Below are 21,104 nucleotides of genomic sequence, written 5' to 3' on the forward strand. Positions count from 1 at the left end.
TCAGGTTGGTTCAGGTCTGGCTGATGCGTCAGGTCAGGCTGGGCCGGCACGTCCATTTGGGTCGGACTGGCGTGTCAGGTTGGTTTGGGCCAGCGCGTTGGCTTGCTTCACTCCGGGCTAGTGCATCGGTTCGGGCCGGGCCAGCACATTGGGTCACGTTGGGTCGGTTCAGGCCAGGCTGGCGCGTTGGGTCAGCCAGCGGTTTGAAGCAGCTGAGGCGGGAAAGCCAGTGCTTGGAGCAGTTCAGCCAGGGCTCCTACGGCAACGGTGTGGGCCCTCAGGACTTCGGTGGGTAAAAGGGGCAGGGCCTTGGGCATAAGGGGCGGGGCCAGGCGGCTATGGTCCCCGAAGGGGGGGAATCACTTGCTACCAATGCAGTTAAATTTAAACTTAAAAGGAATCCAAATGTGATCTGGTCTGGCAGCGTAATTAGGGCATTCCAACAACCGTAACTCTACCCTCTACTGACATAGGGGGCGGGATTTAAAAATAATCACATGTCTTTACAATCAGTTTAATCCAATCTGGGCTGCTAAATACTAAAATGCCTTAATCAGCACTATAGCGTAGTGTTCAGGTTTCTGCTGAAGGAGGAATTTCAGTTATGAAGAATAACAGGGAGAAACAACCATTAACCCGAGTGAACGATTTGCATGTTGCGTACGCACAAGATTTCAGTGAATTTTAACTATATGAGAAACGCAAAGAGGGTAGAGTTCAGTTTTGGTGCCCTAACTGCACGTCATACCTTAAGACGTTTGGATTTCTTTTAAATTTAATCTTACCTGTGAATTTCCTGGGTTTCTAACACTTGGTTTTGGGATAATTACAACGTCCCTGTAATGTGGTTTAACCTAAACTGCCAATATATGCTCTCAACCTTAATTCCACTTTAATGTAGTTATTGTCTAATTCATTTTAATTCCTAAGCTAATTAACATGTACAGTCTCAGAAAATGTGTTCTGTACTCAAAGAGTATGTGTAGTAACTTCGGGGAGGATGCAATGTATTGTCCATACATTATAAAGGGGTTAAGAGTTCTGTGGCACCTAATAGACTAACAAATGTACTGGAGCATGAGCTTTCATGGGTGAATACCCACTTCGTTGGATGCATCCGACGAAGTGGGTATTCACCCACGAAAGCTCATGCTCCAATACGTCTGTTAGTCTATAAGGTGCCACAGGATTCTTTGCTGCTTTTACAGATCCAGACTAACACGGTTACCCCTCTGATACTATAAAGGGGTTGAATTCCTGCTTTAGGTGCAAAACTGAACTCAGCCTTTGTGGCAGAAATATTTTTTGAAGTGTCAATGTTCTGATGGGGATACGAGCTAGGGAATGGGAGGGTGAGGGTTGGAATTAAAGAGAGCAATTGCCTTTTCTCCTGGCTCTCAATCAGCCCCTGGCTGCAATTAAACTTCATGCTCATAAAAGTGGATCCCTGTAACCAGACCTGCAGTTAGTGTCCCCAACTTCTCAGCCTCTGCCACACACATTCAAAGAAATACTGATGAGAGACAGAGGCCTGCCACTGATGCAGCCATCTACCAGAGTAATAGCGCACAGATGGCGATATACACACATGGCCAAAAGAGCAGAACAAAGCTCATCTGTTTGCTAGAAACATCAAAAAATAAAACATCCCAGAATAAACTTGGCTCTGCCGCCTACTGGTCTCAAAGACTTAAAAGCAGCAAAGAGAGAGAGAGAGGTCGGTTCTCACTCTGCCTTAGGGGAGAGAGCCCAACCCTGGGTAAAATTTTCAAAAGTGCCCAGGTGCCTTAGAAACTGACGTCCCATTGACTTTCAATGAGGCGTAGGCTCCCAAGTACCTATCACTTATGAAAATGTTACCGTGTGTGTTGTGATACCAGGCCCCCAGCAAACCAGGTAGAGCCAAGAACAGAGTAAGAGTCATGACTATGGGTGTTGTTTCTCTGCAGGAAAAAAATCTGGTCATGAGACACCCCCCCCCCCATGCTTGGAGATCCCATCCTTAAAGCCTGGATGGGTTACAGGAAGAGGCAGATAGCCTGAGAGGGGGAAGGGACTCAGGAAACGGTAGAGATGGGTGACCGACTTGGTTAACGAGAGGGAGAGGGCACCAGTTTCTGACGAAGAGGAAGAAAACATCACTGACGGTTTATACTATACACCAGTTCCTAAGATTGCTTTCAGCAGAGATGCTTAAACCATTGTCAGTGTCATAGAACCGGGACAGTCTACATTTACATTGCTCAACGTCATCACAGCGGCCAAATTCAGCCCTGGCGTCAACTGACACAACTCTATTGAGTTCAGTGGTGTTGTGTCCATCTATGCCAGCAGAGAATTTGTGCCATAGCATCAGTGGAAGAAACTCAAGGGCCAGGAGACTAAATTGTTACTACAACACAAATGCCAACCAATTCCATCTGTGAGCACCTGACCTGGAAATAAAACGGATCATTAGACAATATGGCCACAGTCCTGTCACTGGTTTCCCCCAGTCAGTCCCCACTGCCCACATAACGTGTTACGTTTGGCTCTGCCTCCCCCCAAAACCATGGGCTGGCACCAGAGAGATGGCCAGGAAAAGTCACTGGAGGGGATCCCAGGCTCAGGCCCCTGCTGGGCAAGAGAGAGGTTAGTTGGAACTGGAACAAGTACGCACACACTTCTGCCGCCATTGTCAGCAAGAACCTGCAGCTCCCAAAGTCCCAGCATTTAGCTCCAAACTGCATAATTTGCAAAAAAAAAAAAAAAAAGTTTGCATAAATAGCTGAGAGCAGAAGGGTGGAGACACCTGGAAGGAGGCAGGGAGGGAAAGGGAGAGAAGGCGACCCACCAAAGGAGGTGGACGGGCAGATGAAAAACAAGTGGCCTGAGGGGTGAAGAGAGACAAGTTATTAGAGATGGGGAAGAGGGGCGGCCAGAACTCACTTGACTGGTGGGTAGAGGACTATAAGATGGACTATACGTGGATAGAAAGCTGGCTAGATTGTCGGGCTCAACGGATAGTGATCAATGGCTCCATGTCTAGATGGCAGCCGGTATCAAACAGAGTGCCCCAAGGGTCGGTCCTGGGGCCGGTTTTGTTCAATATCTTAATTAGTGATCTGGAGGATGGTGTGGATCGCACCCCCAGCAAGTTTGTAGATGACACTAAACTGGGAGGAGCGGTAGATACGCTGGAGGGGAGGGATAGGATACAGAGGGACCTAGACAAATTAGAGGATTGGGCCAAAAGAAACCTGATGAGGTTCAACAAGGACAAGTGCAGAGTCCTGCACTTAGACAGAAGAATCCCATGCACTGCACTAGGGACCAAGTGGCTAGGCAGCAGTTCTACAGAAAAGGACCTAGGGGTTACAGTGGACGAGAAGCTTGATATGAGTCAAAAGTGTGTCCTTGTTCCATGAAGGCTAACAGCATTTTGGGCTGTATAAGTAGGAGCATTGCCAGCAGATCGAGGGATGTGATCATTCTCTGCTTGTGGCATTGTTGAGGCCTCATCTGGAGTACCGGGTCCAGTTTTGGGCCCCACACTACAAAGAGGATGTGGAAAAATTGGAAAGAGTCCAGCAGAGGGCAACAAAAATTATTAGGGGGCTGGAGCACATGACTTATGAGGAGAGTCTGAGGGAACTGGGATTGTTTAGTCTGCAGAAGAGAAGAATGAGGGGGGATTTGATAGCTGCTTTCAACCACCTGAAAGGGGGGTCCGAAGAGGATGGATCTAGACTGTTCTCAGTGGTACCAGATGACAGAACAAGGAGTAATGGTCTCAAGTTGCAGATATCAGGAAACACTATTTCACTAGGAGGGTGGTGAAGCACTGGAATGGGTTACCTAGGAAGGTGGTGGAATGTCCTTCCTTAGAGGTTTTTAAGGTCAGGCTTGACAAAGCCCTGGCTGGGATGGTTTAGTTGGGGACTGGTCCTGCTTTGAGCAGGGGGTTGGACTAGATGACCTCCTGAGGTCCTTTCCAACCCTGAGATTCTAGGATTCTATGAATCGATTGCCTGGGGGAACTGCTTCTCTTCCCAGCCACGGGGAGGGGTCCTCCCCTTTTTTGCATCTCTTTCTCCCGTCCAACTTCCTGTGGCTCTCTCTCTCCTGCATCTGCCACTGCCCCCACCCCAACATTTTACTGTGCCCCCCCTTTACCTTGAAGGGAAGTGTCTCCCCCCCCCGAGTCAGAGAGCAGCCCTTCCCCTCTCAGGAGTGCATGTGTGCTGCGGGGGGGGGGGAGGGGCTGGAGAGGAGGGCCAGCAGGCTGAGACAACACATTTCTCTACAAGAAGGGGTGGGGGAGGAATGGAAAAAGCCCACTCCTTTCCCTGCAAATGTACCTTGGGGAGGGCTGGGCCAGGCTGGGCCAGCCCTTCCCCACTGAGGCAGAATTCTGAGGGGCCCCAGAGCAGTTGGAGCAGGGCAAGCATTGGATCCAGAGTGGGAAAGGAAGAGGTGGTTGTGTGGAGATGAGTCCTGCCTCCCTCTGCCACTGGTGAGGGGAGATTTGTACCTTCCTCCCCACCCCAATTGCTTGGAATGAGGCGCAATTAGTGACCGAGAAATGTCACCCAGGGAGCTGCACACAAGTTGGCAGTTATGGAGAGTGGAGCATGTGCAGGAGAACATGGAGATCAGGAGGGCGACTGAGGGGAACACAGGTGATGGGCAGATGGATGTCACGTTGTGCCTCCTCCCTATAACTATCTCAGAAGCACATTACTGTGGGAGGAGCAACGACTTCGGACAACTTTGAAAATCCACAAGCCCATCAAGTTAACCCCACCCTAGAACCATGCCTTTAGGTGGTTCATCAATGTGTCCAATCCAGCCCTTGGGCCCAAGGACCAGGCTGCTTCTGAAAAGGTCTTGTGCAGTCCCAGGAACCTTAGAAAACCATTTTAGCCACTTAAACTGCCAGTTTGTCCCACCGGAGCTTTTGAAAATCCAGCCCATTCTCATCAACTGAAGACTGTGGGGAGGGAGGTTTGAATAGAAATGGCATCTCACCTAGTGATGAAATTTTCTACTGCAAACACTAGTTCACGGCATCCTTCTCTGCCACGCTGGGCCTGTTTTTTCATCTGTTTCAATTGTAAGCTCTCTGAGGCAGGGACGGCCTCTTCCTACAGACAGAACCCTTGCACATTTTGGGCACTGCCACAATACTGCAAATAATGAACAGAGGCGGTAGCACTTTAATGGCCAAACAAGGGGTTGAGAGTAAAGACTCCAGGGTTTTATCTTCAGGTCTACCACTATCTTGATGTGTGACTGAGGCAGTGCCCCCTGTGACCAAACAGGGGCAGGGGGTGCATGGCTCTGGCTCTCTCAGCTCAGCGGAGCCGTCAGTCTACCCCTGGTGTCCAGGAATCTGGAACCCCCCAGGGGGCTGGTAGGGGATCCCAGGCTTGCCCACTCCACTCCACTGGGTTCCAGCTCTGGCCCTCAAGCTAGATAAGGAGAGTCAGGGTTGCTGACCAGGACAGTACCCTGGGCTCCTTCCTACCTCCCCTCGGGCCTCGGCAGGCTCTTCAGTCGGTGGGTTTGCTGGCCCCTTGCTGGGTGTTGTCCCTAGTGGCTCTCCAGCAGTCTGCTGACTGGAGTTCCCTTCCCACTGCCCCGCCCTTCTGCTTCCAGCCCTTTTATCCTCCCAGCCCTTGCTAGACTGCCAATCAGCAGTGGCTGGCAGGGCTTGTATTAACCCTTCGGTTGCTGGGCTAACATGGGGTACATACACCCATGGCAGTGACCTTGGGCAAGACTCTTCACTTTGTGTCTGTTTCCCTCTACCGTAAAACGTAGACCAAGTTCATTACAGATTTAGCGCAATTCAAAAAAATACCCGAACTAAAAGCTCTTAGCTCCCTGCCAACCTTACAGCATAATGAGCCACAGACAGATCATACAGACAGCCTGCAGCAGTATCTCTAAGGGATGTTGAGAGACATGCAGGCTGGATGATCATCATGGTTCCTTAAACTCTCTCAATGGATGTTTAAATTAGTGTGTTTTGGGATCCTGGGATAAGAAGAGCTATAGCTGTGCAAAGTATGAGCCCAATCCCACAAATCTTATTCAAGTAAGTGATCCTTACCCGTGCAAATGGTCACGGGGTTACACGTGTGACAAAGGGTGAGAGAATCGGGCTCTGTGTTTGTAGGCCCTGATCCTGCAGTGAGATTCACATGGGTATGTTAATAAAATGTAGCTCTTCAGGGTAGGGACAGTCTCTTATTGTGTGGCCATACGGGGTCTAGCACAATGGGGTCCCCAATCTCAGAGGCCTCTAGATGCCACTGTAATAGAGTAATAAGCACAACATAGTTTTTTCTGTAAGAAAAGTCAGTATATTTATGGTTTGCTTTATAAAAGTTACTATAATACAATGGTACATAGTATTCAATTCACAAAAATATGAACAAATATATACAGCATGACACATCCACAACAAAACACTTTCTTCAAAACAAGATACATACTGATGACAGAATCTATATGCACAAAACATCCCTAAATTTATAAATTTGCTTAACAAAAGAGAAAGCAGAAATCCTAAATCTTCAAAGCAGAGATTTTTAAAAAAAGAACTTAAAAAAAAAAAGCAGAATTTTCATTTATTGCAAACCGTTTTACCTGCCTCCTTTTAAAGGAGGCCCTTAACTTTCACACTGTGAATTAAAACAACCTGTTTACAGAACCCATGAAACAGCAAGGAATGAGGGCAGCTTTTTGGGTTTTGTTTTTAAAACTGCCGATTGGATTAGAGTGTCCTTTACAAATGTGTTTCTTTTCACTTGAACAAATATTACAATTGCAATTAAAGAGGAAATTTATAAAAACAAAACATTAAATTGAAAAAATCCAGATGCAGATTTGCTTAAATACATTTTAGGCCGTCTATTAATAGACTGTACATATTTCCTCGCTTGAAATAAATAGATTTTGCACATTAGATTTCAGACTGGCAAAAAAAAAAAAAGCCTCCACTTGGCATACTTTTCTCTTCAGTTTCTTAATGCTTCTAATTTCATCTACTTATTTGACCAAAAAAACAAAAAAAAATTTATACAGAATTTACATTATACAAAGCTTGACACAAGCTGTAAATGCCACCAGCTCCTTTTCTATACGCATTCCTTCTCCTTCTCCCGTCTTCCTGACATGAGTTAGAGCTGGAATCTTCTTTTTAAAAAGAACTCCAAATTACAATAGTCACTTTTAATAAATTATTTACATGCTCTTGAAGTACAAAGAAATCAGCAAAAAAATTCAACATGTTTCTACAAGAAACAGTGTCTGAAGAGAAGATTCTTAAGTTTGCCTACGTACAGAAGATGCATTTTTTAAACTTCAAAATCCTTTTTTCCTTAAATTTTTATTTTATATAGAAATGCACTGAAATGATCCCTGAAAAAGGTCACAAAAACCAGAGCTGAATCTACTTTCTACATTGTCAGAGTTTAAAAATGTTGTTCTTGTAGAAATAAGCTGTTCTGTACAATATAAATATCTGCAAGATGAGCCCCTTCCCACCCCTTGATAGTTACAGATTACTTATGGGACCCAACATAGTTCTGGAATTGGAAAATATTGGTTTGAAACTGACAGATAAATGAACAGGCAGGCAGGACATGCAGGTTTTTCAAGCAGAGAGGGCACTTACTATATATACCGATTTCTAAGGCATTTTCAAACATAACTAAAGCCAGCGCATTCACGCTTGGGGACAATAATAAGGCTTGCAACTACATTTAAACAACTTTTGTGTTATTTTCTGGGATTGTTTCACATAGCAGACACATTAAAGTGATTCAGTTTCAGGGGAGAAAATTTAACAGGGAACACATTCAATCTTTTTGTTCGTTGTTAATGTAAGCCCAAGCAGAATTAAGGATGTGGTCTTCAATTAAATACAGAAAAATACTTCTGTAAATACCCCTCCAAAGAAGAATGCCTGGCAAGCTTTAATTTTAGTTCTTCTCCCCTCCTTGAAAACTTCCCACATTGCAATGAGCTTTTAATGGCTATGGTAACACCCCGTTTAGCAGGGCATGAGGCTGTGCCAGCCTTGGGCTGATGTCTATACCTTCCACACTATGTTCTCTCCATTTTGCTCTACAATCTTAGGTTTTGTACCAGCCTTCGTAACTAGGAAGAGTCATAAAATGTGTAACTGGTACAGCAGCCCAAATACATATTTGTATCTACAGAGTGCCCACACATTGCCCAACCAAGACCACGTGAGTGACTAGCCAGGAATGAGGGAGCCAAAACTAGAATGCATAAAACGGAGGCCATTGCTGCCGCCCATTTAATGTCAGCTGAGACATCCTTTGGAGACTACAAGTCCCACCATCAAATACTCCATCCTGGCCCACTCAGAGGCTGCTCAATTCAAGATGGAAGCTTTGCATACTGGGCCCTGCAAGCCAAGATTCTGAAGGGAAACAAACAAACAAACAAGGAAGCATGAAGTCAGGCTTCTAAGCTCATATTTAGACTCTGAAAATACGTAACCTGGTTTTTCAAAAGCGCTGAGCACTCAGCTGCCCCCATGGAAGCAGCTGGGCGCTGAACACTTTCGAAAGTCAGGGTAGTTATTTAAGAGCCTAAATAGGGATTTAGGGATGACATTTTCAGAAGTGCCAGAGTGACGTAGAAGGTAATGGTACTTCAGCCCTTTTGAAAATTTCACCCTCGGAAACTAGTATTAGCCTCATTTTTTAAATCTTGGCCAGAGTCTCTATAGGCTGCTTCTCCATAATAAAGACAAAGGCAATTGCATGTGGCCACCCTATCATCCCTCACAATCCACTGGGGTCATCAGTGTCATAGGTAACATATTGTACATGCAAACTGGACAATGTATTTGTAAGAAACCAATGTTGATACAGTAGTTTGAAGGGATGGAAAGGAAGAAGGCAGAAAAATGAATATGGGTTTGATATTCAGAACTTTAGTTCTGAAACACAAAGCTTTAGTGCAGTCCCCAAAGCCTTAGACATGCCAACTGGAGATACAGTATGAAAGGAAGAATCATATTAAAACAAGTAAAGGAGCAGTTGGCTTAATTCCAAAACGCCCCCAACGAATCTGTAGTTATAACCAGCTCTCAAAGACAGAAACCACTTGTGCTTCTAATAAATTTACGTCTTTGGGTCACAAATACCCACTGTTGAGGAAATTTTCAGAAAGCATTTACTGGGGGAAAAAAAAATCACCAAAACAAAAACAAAATAAATAAAAAGGAGAGACTATTGCATGTCCAATCTCAGGGACAATGTAACTAACCTCAGCTAGAAATGCAGATAATATTAAGGCAGCTTGTATCAGTCATATGTTCCAGCTCCGCTAGGCCTTTTGCTTGAAAAAGAAATGAAATATAGAAGTCGACCCCATATTACATGCTACATACTGTAATACAGTCCTGGCAAATACATATGCAGTATAAATAACTCCTAAAAAACCCATTTCCAAGATTCCAACTTCTGATCATTGAAGCATGATCAGGCAGTAATCGTCACTAGACTGAAGAGAGTATGAACTCAGTTGTCCAAGTTACTCTAAAGGGAAAAGATTTTTAGTTACTGGGATAACAGTACCATTTTCCCCTCTACAAACTGTTGTTTTTTAAAATGGCTTAGTACAACTAAGTTCCACTTGTAAGCAGGGGGAACTGAATACGGTTTGAAAGACTGATCTGCTTACCAAATAATATTTCAGATCAAAATAAATACTTGCATTGGATTCTGGCTCATTTGAAATGGAACCCCTAGTATAAAACCGAGGATTTCATTACAACCTACACTTACAGTGATCAAATATTTTCTAAAAGGAAAATAATGTTTTTATTTGGAAGTTAAACTTTTTAAAAATCCAATTTTCATACTGTACGCAGTTTGGGACAGTCTCCGATACCCTCACGCACTCTGAGCAGTGCCTTACTCCATAATTAGTCCTATTGAAATGAATGGAACTAATTTCAGGTACTGCTCAGTGTGAGTGAGAGTGGCAGAACATAGCCCTTTAGTAGTAGAACAAGTATCTCACCCATACAAGTGCAGAGCAAACAGTCTGAATGAAAAGACATGGAAGGGAGGGAAAAGAGGCTGTGTGTCAGGAGGCGAAGTTGGAAATAAACAACAAAAGAAACCCAGCCGTTGGTTTCTTACAGGGAAAGAAATCTCAGTGCCATCTTCTATGAACTGTTCTAGTAGTGTATGCTTAAAAGACAGTAAGATTTCTACAGCATAAACAATGACTGTACTGATCATTTAATTTCAGCCTCAGTATTTTGAATGAAAGAGGAATAGATCCACCAGAAATGTAGATACCGAAAAGGCCATTTATCAAGCCACCTTTTGCAAGTAAGGACGAAGTAACTGATTAAACTTATTAATTATGCAGATTGTGGTATTAAATATTTTTTCTGTATGGTAATAGAGCTATTGATCCCCCCAAAATACCAGCATGGCATGTGAAAATTAGAGGTGAGCCTAAGGCATTAAGTTCAGGTCCATTACAGAGCTGAATGTTCCCCTGCTTTCCAGGATGTTTGGGTCAGAGGAATTGATCAGGCCCATCTCTAAGGAAAAGGCAGGACAGTTCACTTACAGTCTCACTGTAGACACACCCAAGCATACTCACACGCGCCTACACACACACACGCGCCTACACACACACACACACACACACACTCTCGCACCCAAGCCTCTGGCTTGCTCTGTAACATCAACCATACATTTATTTACAGCTTACTCTGAAAAGTCTGTGCAATTTCAGCCAACCAAGCTCCCAACAACCCTTTATGGCATTTTCAGTCTCTGCTTCACATTTAAACGTTGAATGTCTTTTTCAAACAACAAACTGATGAGAAAAAGGTAGCAGCATTTATGGAAAGACAAAGGTTTACAACAAAAACAACAACAACAACAACAAAAGGTACCATTATCGTACGATGAGCAATAATATAGAGACTGAACAGAGAGAAGCTAGTGTTTGGATATACTATGCCACGAAGTGGTAATCACCTTTTGTGTGTGTTGGATCTGACGAGGAAGAGCACCTGAAACGTGAACAGTCCTAGTTATGCATGTGCGCTTTTTGCTTTCACTTGTGATCCTGACAGAAGTGCGAAACTTGCTTGGTTTTCTTCTCTCTCTTTTTTTCTTTTTTCTTTTTTTTGGCAAAGTGCAACCACACCTGGTTACTGCAGTTCTGACATGGCCGAAGGTGCAAGTGTGACGAGAAGCCTCGGGATTAGTTCAGGGTCCCCCTGCAGTTCTCAGAGCCGCACAGACATGGGATCTTTACATCCTCGATCGGAAACTTGTAGTCGTAAGTAATTTCCTCATTCACATTGATGTGCTGCTTAGAGTAGATGACAATCTTCTTCTGAGACTCCACGGTGATGACTTTAGCATAACAATTTGGCTGCAGGGGTGACAAATTGGGAAAGGGGTTAATTTTCTGTAAGTTTTAGATTTGCAGGCTTCTTTTGCAGTTATTTAAATCAGCTGAGTTGTTGCAATTATTTTTTTACAGAGGGGCACAGGTACTTTTCCTGGGGCTGGGGTGTGGGGCTTTCACTTTCTCCTGCCATACTCAATTCCTCATGGGAATGGGAAGATTTATTGGGGGAATTAAGACAGAAAACAAAGTTCAGCCTTCACTATACTTCTTCCAAGGTACAAATGATGACAGTTCGTACAGTCAGCATGAACGGCTCCTACAGGCTTTGGAATCTCAGGTGGGCGGCAGTAATGACTCAGACACCCAAATTATTACTTATTGAGTGCACACAGTCTGCCCAGTACCGTTCAGAACACAGGCGAAGGCAGAGTCCCTGCCTGGAGGAGACAGACAACCCTGTTCCTACATGAACACCATTTAGAGGCTGTTCCCATAGCAGTGCTGTTTTGTTTTAAATACACTTTCTCTAAACACTGTGCAATAGTGTCTCTCCAGGACCCTTAGCTACAGTCGGGTTTCTGGGGCCAAATTCAGAGCTGACTCTAAATTGTTGTAACTTACATCTTCCAGTCCCCTCATACCAGTTCTTGACCCACATCAGCTTATCAATATGTTGATTACAGCTCCTATGAAACATCATCACCTCTGAGTATAACTGAGTGGCTGGCTGGTTTATCTGTAAGTAAAAGCCAACTCTTGGAAGCATAAGCAAAGTGATACTTACATTGCAGCTATGATTAATAAACCTGGCAAAGTTTCCACATTTTGTTGCATCAATGATGGTGTCATGGTCGACCCTGAACATATAACTGCTCCCAATGCCTTCATCCTCATATCGTTTCTCTCGCATGTCTGCAATGACCTACCGGGCAAACCAATTGTCAAGTCAGCGTGTGCCGTAGAGACAGGCAGTAAAGTACAAGGGATTTACATGCAGTCAATTTAAAAGGCACAAACCAAAACTCCCATTCAGGATTTAAAAAGATATTTACGACCCCAAATTATTCAAGAGAAGATAGGCTTAGAATTCAAAGGACAAGCATTTAGGATGGGATTTTCAAAGATTAGGCACTGAATTTCAAATGGGATTCAGCACCTAATTCCCTTGGACTTTGGAAAAGCTTGCTTTACATTTTAAATCCATATACCACTGAAACCTACATGGAGGACAACACTCGGCAAGGCCCCTAGCTCTGCACTGAAAAAGATTGTAAGACTCCGAAAATGCAATGACCAGCTCACGTAAGGAGGAATGTGTATCCAAGAACCCATGTCCCCGTCACTTGTATTCCTTTCATCACATCCCGCTCAATTTCTGCCTTGACAATATTTCTAAAGTAAAATCGGACTCTGCACGTGGATTTTAGAGAACTTTAAAATTACGCTCTTAAACCAGACATTTGGTCAAGGCAAAATTTCCAAAAAGAGCCCCTGCACGATACAGGCAGAGAACAGCTACTGTGAACAATGCACAGCTCTGAAATCTGCCAAGGGTAGGGCTTGAACTCACAGTGCATCGGTGCAGCTGAGGCTCAATGAGTACAGCGTGTAACCTTGAGCTGCCTGCATCCCCAGGGGTGGCTCCAGGCACCAGTGCACCAAATGCGTGCCTGGGGCAGCAAGCCGTGGGGGGCGGCCTTGTGAGGGCGGCAGTCAGGCTGCCTTTGGCGGCATGCCTGCGGGAGGTCCGCCGGTCCTGCAGCTTCGGCGGCAAGTATGCCGAAGGCGCGGGACTGGCGGACCTCCCGCAGGCATGCCGCCGAATCCGTGTTACCAGCGGACCTCCTGCAGGCGCGCCGCCGAAAGCCACCTGACTGCCGTGCTTGGGGCAGCAAAATACATAGAACCGCCCCTGTGCACACCCTATGGCTGCAACAGAGCTCAAGTCTTGCCACGCGTGCAATTTCACTGGTTTCGACACACCAGGTTAGCTTATGCTGACCTGGAGTTCCAAACTTTACTCTCAATAATTGATTCAGTATTGCTTCCCCAGTGCACAAGCTGAGAACAATCCCATGGGATTGTATCATTTTGGGGAAGATCAGAGCATTAGTTTGAGTCCCAGATGTGGGCAACAAAATTTCAAGAGAATCGTGTGATTTTTTTTGTAAACAGCTGATGTTTATGGGGTGGGAGGAGCTGTATCTCTGGAACCCAACTGCTCAAATGACCCCAAATTTGGATTTTAGAGCCCTTACAATAATCATCTTTCAAAAAGTAGGTTACTCTCAGCCTTATCTATAGCACAGCTTCTTCAAGTCTGTGTCTCATTTGACTTAGAGATTGTATGTTTGTCCAGAGCAGTGAATGGGTAGCTAAAGGGCTGTGTAAATTTATGGCACTCTATTTAAAAAAAAAAAAAAAAAAAGACAAAAATTCTGAGAATATGTCTGGATTTAATCCTGTTTCAAGAAATTCTGCTCCAGCCTACATTTATCGGGGATTCTAAACAACCTTTTTTTTTTTAAAAGCACACCGAGGCTTTGCCACTCAGCATTAAAGAGACCATCCAGTCCACCATGGGAACAAAAGTATTTTAAACTTGTCTTGTCAAAAATCATAAATTGGAGTCTTCTATCTTACCCTCATTTCCAAACAGATGTGACATAACATCATCAATAGGATTCTGCACAATGATTTCGCCTTACATATGTTACTCTCTGAAATGGTTTCCAGAGAACAGGCAGGAGGAAACAGAGCAAGAGAACTGACCCATGCACAAAACCCCCCAGAAGATACATTCAGGATGTATGCATTGTGTGGTATTGAAAGCCTCAAGGAATCTTTAGTGTTTGTGAATTTACAAGCGGGATGGAGATGATGAATAAGACCAGGTAGGTATGAAGAGCGATGCTACTGAGGACAGATACATGTTGCCTTCCACACTTCATGAAGTAGAGGTCTTCCACTCTGACTGAGTCATGGCAAAGGGGAAATACAGCTTACCTGTCTGATGTTCTGACCCACATATTCAATCACCATCTCGTCAGCTGCAATGGGCTCCATAGCAAAAAGGCCCCAGTCATGAATGTGACTCTTGCAGAATTTTAGCTTTTTCTTCCGGAACTGTGTACAAAACAACCCCAAACCATCATGAGCAAAAAAGGAAACAGCAATCTGCACAGTACCCAGCACATACGGAAGAGCATCTGCAGTGTGTTCCATGCCACAAGTGGGACATTTCAGCATGTGGCACCTGACTCTATAGTTAAATCAGACTATTAATTACCTCCATGTTAGCTGTGAAAAGGAGCGTAGTCTAGTGGTTAGAGAAGGGAAGACGTCGTCTTGATTCTTGGGTTCTACTCCCAGCCCTGCCCCGATTCACTGTGTGTTCTTGTGCAAGTTGGTAGAACAGGCCCTTTTGGGCTATATCTCCTTTGCACTAGTGTCTAATGGGTTGTAGTAAGCACACACTTTTGGTCTGGGGCTCAGCTCCATTTGGTCATTGATTGTCTGGTTCATGTTTTATTGTCACTGCCTATCATGTGTTAACCCCCCCAGGGTATATACACTGACCTCTGCCCCATGGATTTCCCTTTGATTTGCAACTTTCCATTCCATTTAGGTATTTGAACATTAGATCAAAGAGATCTAGTGATTGTATTGTTTGGAATTTGAAGTGTATTTAGTGCTCCCGAAAGTCAATACCCCAGGCCAAAATACCTCAAACTACCTGCTGTTCTGAAGAGACAGTGCTACTAAGGGGTGAGAAGACAGTTCAGTCTGGAAATCCCTCCCAAACCTTCACTGAGACGACGAACAAGGGTGCCCAAATGTGGAGGAGGTTTTTGTGATGTGAATACCTGTCCACTAGGAACTGGACAGAGATCACCATCTAATTTCACACAGGCTACACAGCCATCAGATGGTAACTACTTCTGGTTACTACTGACCTGAACTAGATTGGAACCCACCATTTACAGAGGAGTCTCTTTGTCCCATTATCAACCCCCTTGTTCATGCAGTTGGACATATTGTACTAAGTAGCTCTTGCTCCCAGACATACTGCTACAGCGTAATACACAGTTTAATGTCATAAGGAAATATATGGCATCATAGCTAGATTTATAAACCACATGTTTTGTCATGGATCTGTGGCTTTTAACTGTCCTGGCCTTAGCTTATTCCTAACCAGCACCCGACCTGTGCTCTCCAATTCACAGAATAGAAATCTGGTGGCGTGACCTACCTTCAGTTGGTTAAATTTGAGTAGGTCGCTGTCACAGCTACCAGTGAAGGATGAGAGAAGCCGGCGTTGCTCTGACCTCCTCTCAGAGCCCGCGCGGGTGGAAGCATGAGGTTGGGCAGGGATGCTCATTCCCTGCAAACAAGGAAGAACAGTTTAGGAGTTGCAATTTTAAAAGATCTGGGGCAACCCATTTGTACATTTCCTAGAGACAAGTGAGAGATGAAAGCCGAACCGGTGAGGAGTTTGATGCACATCCTCACACATGCAGTACATCTCTCATCACAGAACAGAGTAGAAAACAGTAGAAACTATTGGATTAGTTAACACAGTTTGCCCTGGCTAGTGGAAAACTCCTCCCGACAGTATATTTGCAGCATGGTCTACTAGGTAAAGCAGGTTTCAGAGCGTCTGGACTCCTGGGTTCTACTTCCAACTCTGCCACAGAACACAGAAATTGTAAGACTTGATCAACTGGTCAGTTGCCAGTGATCTATGTAGCCCAGTATTTGGTCTCTGACAGTCGGAACTACCAGATGCTTTAGAAGAAGGTGCAAAACCTTCATAGTGGACACATACTGACTAATTTGGTCTTAGAGGTAAATTTCTTCCTAATCCTAGTCAGTCAGTGGTTGGCTGTTCCCTTGCAGCACGAGGTCTTATATCCCTTCTAATGAGATTTTTTTTTTAATCCTACCTAATACAATTGTGGAGTTTCTCATTATCCATATGAAGTCTAATCCCATCTTGAATACTACACTAAACTCTTGGCCTTACTGACACCTTCTGGAAATTACTTCAGTAGGTTAGTTATGCTTTGTGTAAAAGAATATTTCATTTGATCAGTTTTAGATTCAATAACTTTCAATTTCACGAAATGTCCCCTTGTTCTTTCATCATGAGAAAAGGTAAATAGGAGCACTTGATTTGCCTTCTCTCTGTCACTGATTAATTTGATTACCTCTATCACCTCCCCTCTCTAACCAAACAGTCACAGTTTCTGAAGTAATGGGTCTATTACAGGAGAGGGTGGGGAAGGTTCTGTGCCCTGCAATGTGCAGGAGGTCAAATTAGATAATCGTGATGGTCCCTTTCTGACCTGAGAGTCTATGAGTCTTCAGTCTCTCTTCATGTACAAATCTTTCCATTCCTCTAATCACTCTATAACACCTCCTTGCTCTGCATCATGATACTTTGGTATACGCAGCCCCAATAAAGTATTTTAGATCTATATTGAAAAACAAAGGACTTCCAGAATGACAAACTATACATATACATAAGGATCGTTTCACTTCTGCCACCGTGGAAATACCCCTGCAATGGGGTGCAATGCAGCAGCCATTGAGAAAACACCAGTGACAACGCAGAACAGTTTAGGAGAGGAGATGAAGGACACCATATATAGCTCTACCAACAGGGACATTTAAGTAGCAGAATGAATTTCCCCATATTAGAATTTGGCCAAGACACAGGGGGAAGACACCCCCACTCTTACAGAAAATAGCTTGGGACCTTTGATGACCTTGAATCAATAGGATCTCTGTTTTATTTTTCATCTGAAAGGCAATACTTCCAACAGGGAAAGCCATACTGGGGCACTGGCTTAATTCCATCTCAGAGAGGAGAGTTACTAACACCACATTTCAAGACAAATCCAGTTAACACAAGGAAGCAGTCAACAATAAGAGTCTCCTTACTTGTGTATCAGCTGGTGGCTCCTCTGCAAATGCACGACTATTATTGAGGTATTTAAGTTTGTCCTTCTTATCAATTTTGTAATAGCCTTCACTTCGTGCACAACCAGTAACATGTTCCCGCATGCCATCATCCCGCTTCTTCTTCTTCGGGGTAGAAAAGCTAGTAGGTGGAACTAAGTTAAGGAGAAACCCAGCTACATGTGGAAATCAGACAACAAAACACTCTGCTTGGTATTTGGTTCTTACAGCCATGTGGACAATTTCAATGCTATTTAAAAAAAAGAAGAAAGAAAGAAGGAAATTAAGACCATTTGCCAGAACAAGCTGCTAGAGAAGTGGAAATCTAACTGTCAGGCAACTGGACACTGGAAAGGTTTGCACATTTTCTTTTACAGGTTTTAGGATTCGTCAAATGAAAGTGGTTTCCAGCTAATGGTTCCGTGGTGACCATGTCAAGTGAGTTTGGGCATCTCAGTCTACTTCCCTGTAGACAAAGGACACCATCACTATTGGCACTAGTTGATAGTCTCCACAAAGAGGCCAGGGACTGTTCGGGCAACAAAGACCAAACTAATTGCTCACCCCAAGAGTTGGGTCCCTCAAGGTAAAGGATGGGGCAGAGTGGTAGTGGGACAAATCAGCACTGCTGTTTTCCATGCTGTACGTGATCAATAGCTTCTGAAAGAACTTCAGCCTCCAGGGCCAACAATCTGGTACCTTCCATGAGCTCAGAAAATTAAATAGTTTTTAGGGCAACCCTACATCCCCACATGAGAAACGGACATTTCTTTATTTGTCACTGTAATGCTCCGGGACAGCAAAATACATTAACACACAGAATAATGAAGAAATCTAATGAAATGGGAGAGAGGAATGGGCCCATCTGTCAAGAAAAGGCTGTTTGGGAGAGGACTTCTGCAAAGTACATGACCATGGACAGAGAGACAGCAGCCAGCTGAGTACCTGGCTAAGCAGTTTGCTCTGTTTTTAATGACATTTCCCACCCACTTGTAGTGTTTCTAGAACTTCCTCACAACATCTCAGACTGTGATCAAGATACCACGAACGTATCACGGCAGCAAAGAATCATCACTTGATATAGTGCTAGAGAGGGCAAGGAGACACTCCCTCTCTCAAAGCCAGCTCCTGATTAGCCTTAATAGCACAGCTCCTCGGACTTTCACAGGAGCAGAACCAGGTCCAGGCTGATATTCCAAACCCCATTCTGCACTCCTAATTGGCCAAGCAAAATTTAGGACTCGTTTGGTTATAATATTAAATGTTCACCCACATCCTTCCTCTCCCTAATATGGATCTATATAGAAAACAGCACGTGCAGTGGTTGGAGCTGCGGATGGGAACAAAAGATTATATTTTCTGCTCTGCCACCAATCCCAGCTGACTCTGGGTGACAAAATTCACTTCTCTGTGCTTCAGTTTCCACAACTGTGCAATTGCAATGATAATGATTTTTCCCCCCCATACAAGGGTATGGCAAGGACTCATGAGTGTTTGTTAAGTGCTTTGAGGTTCTAGGTCAAGGCAATACAGGAGGACAGAGTATTATTATATCACATCATATTGCAAGACTATTAAAACAGTTATGACACCAATTTTCATTTTCACCAGATGGCCCTAAAACAAGCTCTTCAGTTCGGTAAACCTTGCCTACAAGGATTTATTGCCACTATAATAAAATAGGGAAAGAACAAGTTAAAAATTACTTTGACAAGTTAGATGTCTTCAAGTCACATGGGCCTGATGAAATGCATCCCATAATGCTCAAGGAGCTGACTAAACCATTAGCGATTATCTTTGAAAAGTCATGGAAGACGGAAGAGATTCCAGAAGACGGGAAAAAGGTAAATATAGTGCAATCAATAAAAAGGGAAATAAGGACAACTCGGGGAATTACAGACCAGTCAGCTTAACTTTTGTACCCGGAAAGATAATGAAGCAAATAATTAAGTAATTCATTTGCAAACATCTAGAAAATAATAAGATGATAAGTAACAGTCAGTATGGATTTGTCAAGAACAAATCATGTCAAACCAACCTGATAGCCTTCTTTGACAGGGTAACAAGCTTTGTGGATGGGGGGAAGCGGTAGACGTGATATATCTTGAGTGTAGTAAAGCTTTTGATTCTGTCTCTCATGACCTTCTCATAAACAAACTAGGGAAATGCAATCTAGATGGAGCTACTACTATAGGGTGGGTGCATAACTGGTTGGAAAACCATTCCCAGAGAGTAATTATCAGTGGTTCACAGTCATCCTGGAAAGGCATAACGAGTGGGGTCCAGCAGGGATCAGGTCTGGGACCGGTTATGTTCAATATCTTCATCAATGATTTAGATGATGTAGACGGTACATTTATAAAGTTTGCAGATGATACCAAGCTGGGAGAGGTTGCAAGTGCTTTGGAGGATAGGCTTATAATTAAAAACGATCTGCACAAACTGGAGAAATGGGCTGAAGTAAATAGAATGAAATTCAATAAGGACAAATGCAAAATACTTCACTTAGGAAGGAACAATCAGTTGCACACATACAAAACGGGAAATGACTGCCTAGGAAGAAGTACTGCGGAAAGGAATCTGGGAGTCATAGTGGACCACAAGCTAAATGAGAGTCAACAGTGTAACACTGTTGCAAAAAAAAAAAAAAAAAAAAAAAAAAAACGAACATCATTCTGGGATGTAGTAGCAGGAGTGTTGTAAGCAAGACACGAGAAGTAATTCTTCTGCTCTACTCTGCGCTGATTAGGCCTCAACTGGAGTATTGTGTCCAGTTCTGGGTGCCACATTTCAGGAAAGATGTGGACACATTGGAGAAAGTCCAGAGAAGAGCAACAAAAATGATGAAAGGCCTAGAAAACATGAACTAGACTGAAGAAGATTGAAAAAATTGGGCTTGTTTAGTCTGGAAAAGAGAAGACTGAGGGGGGACATGATAACAGTGTTCAATTACATAAAAAGTTGTTACAAGGAGGAGGGAGAAAAATTGTTGTTCTTAACCTCTGAGGACAGGACAAGAAGCAATGGGGTTAAATTGCAACAAGGGAGGTTTAGGTTGGACATTAGGAAAAACTTCCTAACTGTCAGGGTGGTTAAGCACTGGAATAAATTGCCTAGGGAGGTTGTGGAATCTCCATCATTGGAGATTTTTAAGAGCAGGTTGGACAAACACCTGTCAGGGATGGTCTAGATAATACTTTAGTCCAGTCCCCTGCACTCATGACAGGACTGACGACCTCTCGAGGTCCCTTCCAGTCCTATGATTAGTAAGCATTTGAAATAGCCGCTGCAAACAGGTTACTGTACACATGACTATTTTACGTCTAAAAATTATCTTCTGCATTTGCAAACTGAGTTAGTTTAAAAAATAAAAGTGAAAAATGAAACTGACTGGTCCTAAAGTGTAGCTAACTAGTACAGTTTAATTGTTTAAGCTGAGAATGCAAAAACAAACAAAAGATTAAATTAACAAATTTTCATTTACTATCTATAGCTTGGATTACTAACATAGGCAAGTGTTTTTTTTTTCCAAAACAATTTAACTTGTCAAGACATAAGGACCTTCATAAACCTTGAAAATGCCTTTTCTTGTAATAAAATCACCATCAGCCAAATGAAGCATCCTCCCGACATTTATAATGTACTTCAAAAGCAGCATTAACATACAACTGTATTTAGATTGTAGCAGTTATACCCATGACTATGTGCACTTCTGGAAGAAGGAA

At 43.6% G+C, this 21,104-nt stretch overlaps 1 protein-coding gene and 1 long non-coding RNA gene across 16 annotated transcripts in view; one reads left to right on the top strand and one right to left on the bottom strand.

Moving 5' to 3' along the window:
* Nucleotides 1–4,420: 4,420 nt before the first annotated feature.
* LOC123350913 overlaps nt 4,421–21,104 on the top strand; it is a 30,297-nt gene continuing 13,613 nt past the window's right edge. Inside the window, exons 1-3 of the long non-coding RNA XR_006573877.1 lie at nt 4,421–4,495; nt 10,288–10,370; nt 11,195–11,340. This is a non-coding gene — a long non-coding RNA (uncharacterized LOC123350913). The remainder of the gene's footprint in view (nt 4,496–10,287; nt 10,371–11,194; nt 11,341–21,104) is intronic.
* SETD1B (SET domain containing 1B, histone lysine methyltransferase) overlaps nt 6,342–21,104 on the bottom strand; it is a 107,926-nt gene continuing 93,163 nt past the window's right edge. For all 15 annotated transcript variants that reach the window (XM_044989806.1, XM_044989810.1, XM_044989809.1 and 12 more), the window contains 5 exons: nt 17,362–17,528; nt 15,668–15,799; nt 14,422–14,541; nt 12,200–12,337; nt 6,342–11,436 (listed from right to left, as the gene is read on the bottom strand). In XM_044989806.1, the coding sequence (XP_044845741.1) occupies nt 11,263–11,436; nt 12,200–12,337; nt 14,422–14,541; nt 15,668–15,799; nt 17,362–17,528 (731 nt within the window). In that variant the 3' untranslated portion in view covers nt 6,342–11,262. The remainder of the gene's footprint in view (nt 11,437–12,199; nt 12,338–14,421; nt 14,542–15,667; nt 15,800–17,361; nt 17,529–21,104) is intronic.

This window comes from Mauremys mutica, chromosome 16 (genome assembly GCF_020497125.1).
Source record: "Mauremys mutica isolate MM-2020 ecotype Southern chromosome 16, ASM2049712v1, whole genome shotgun sequence".
NCBI lineage: Eukaryota > Metazoa > Chordata > Testudines > Geoemydidae > Mauremys > Mauremys mutica.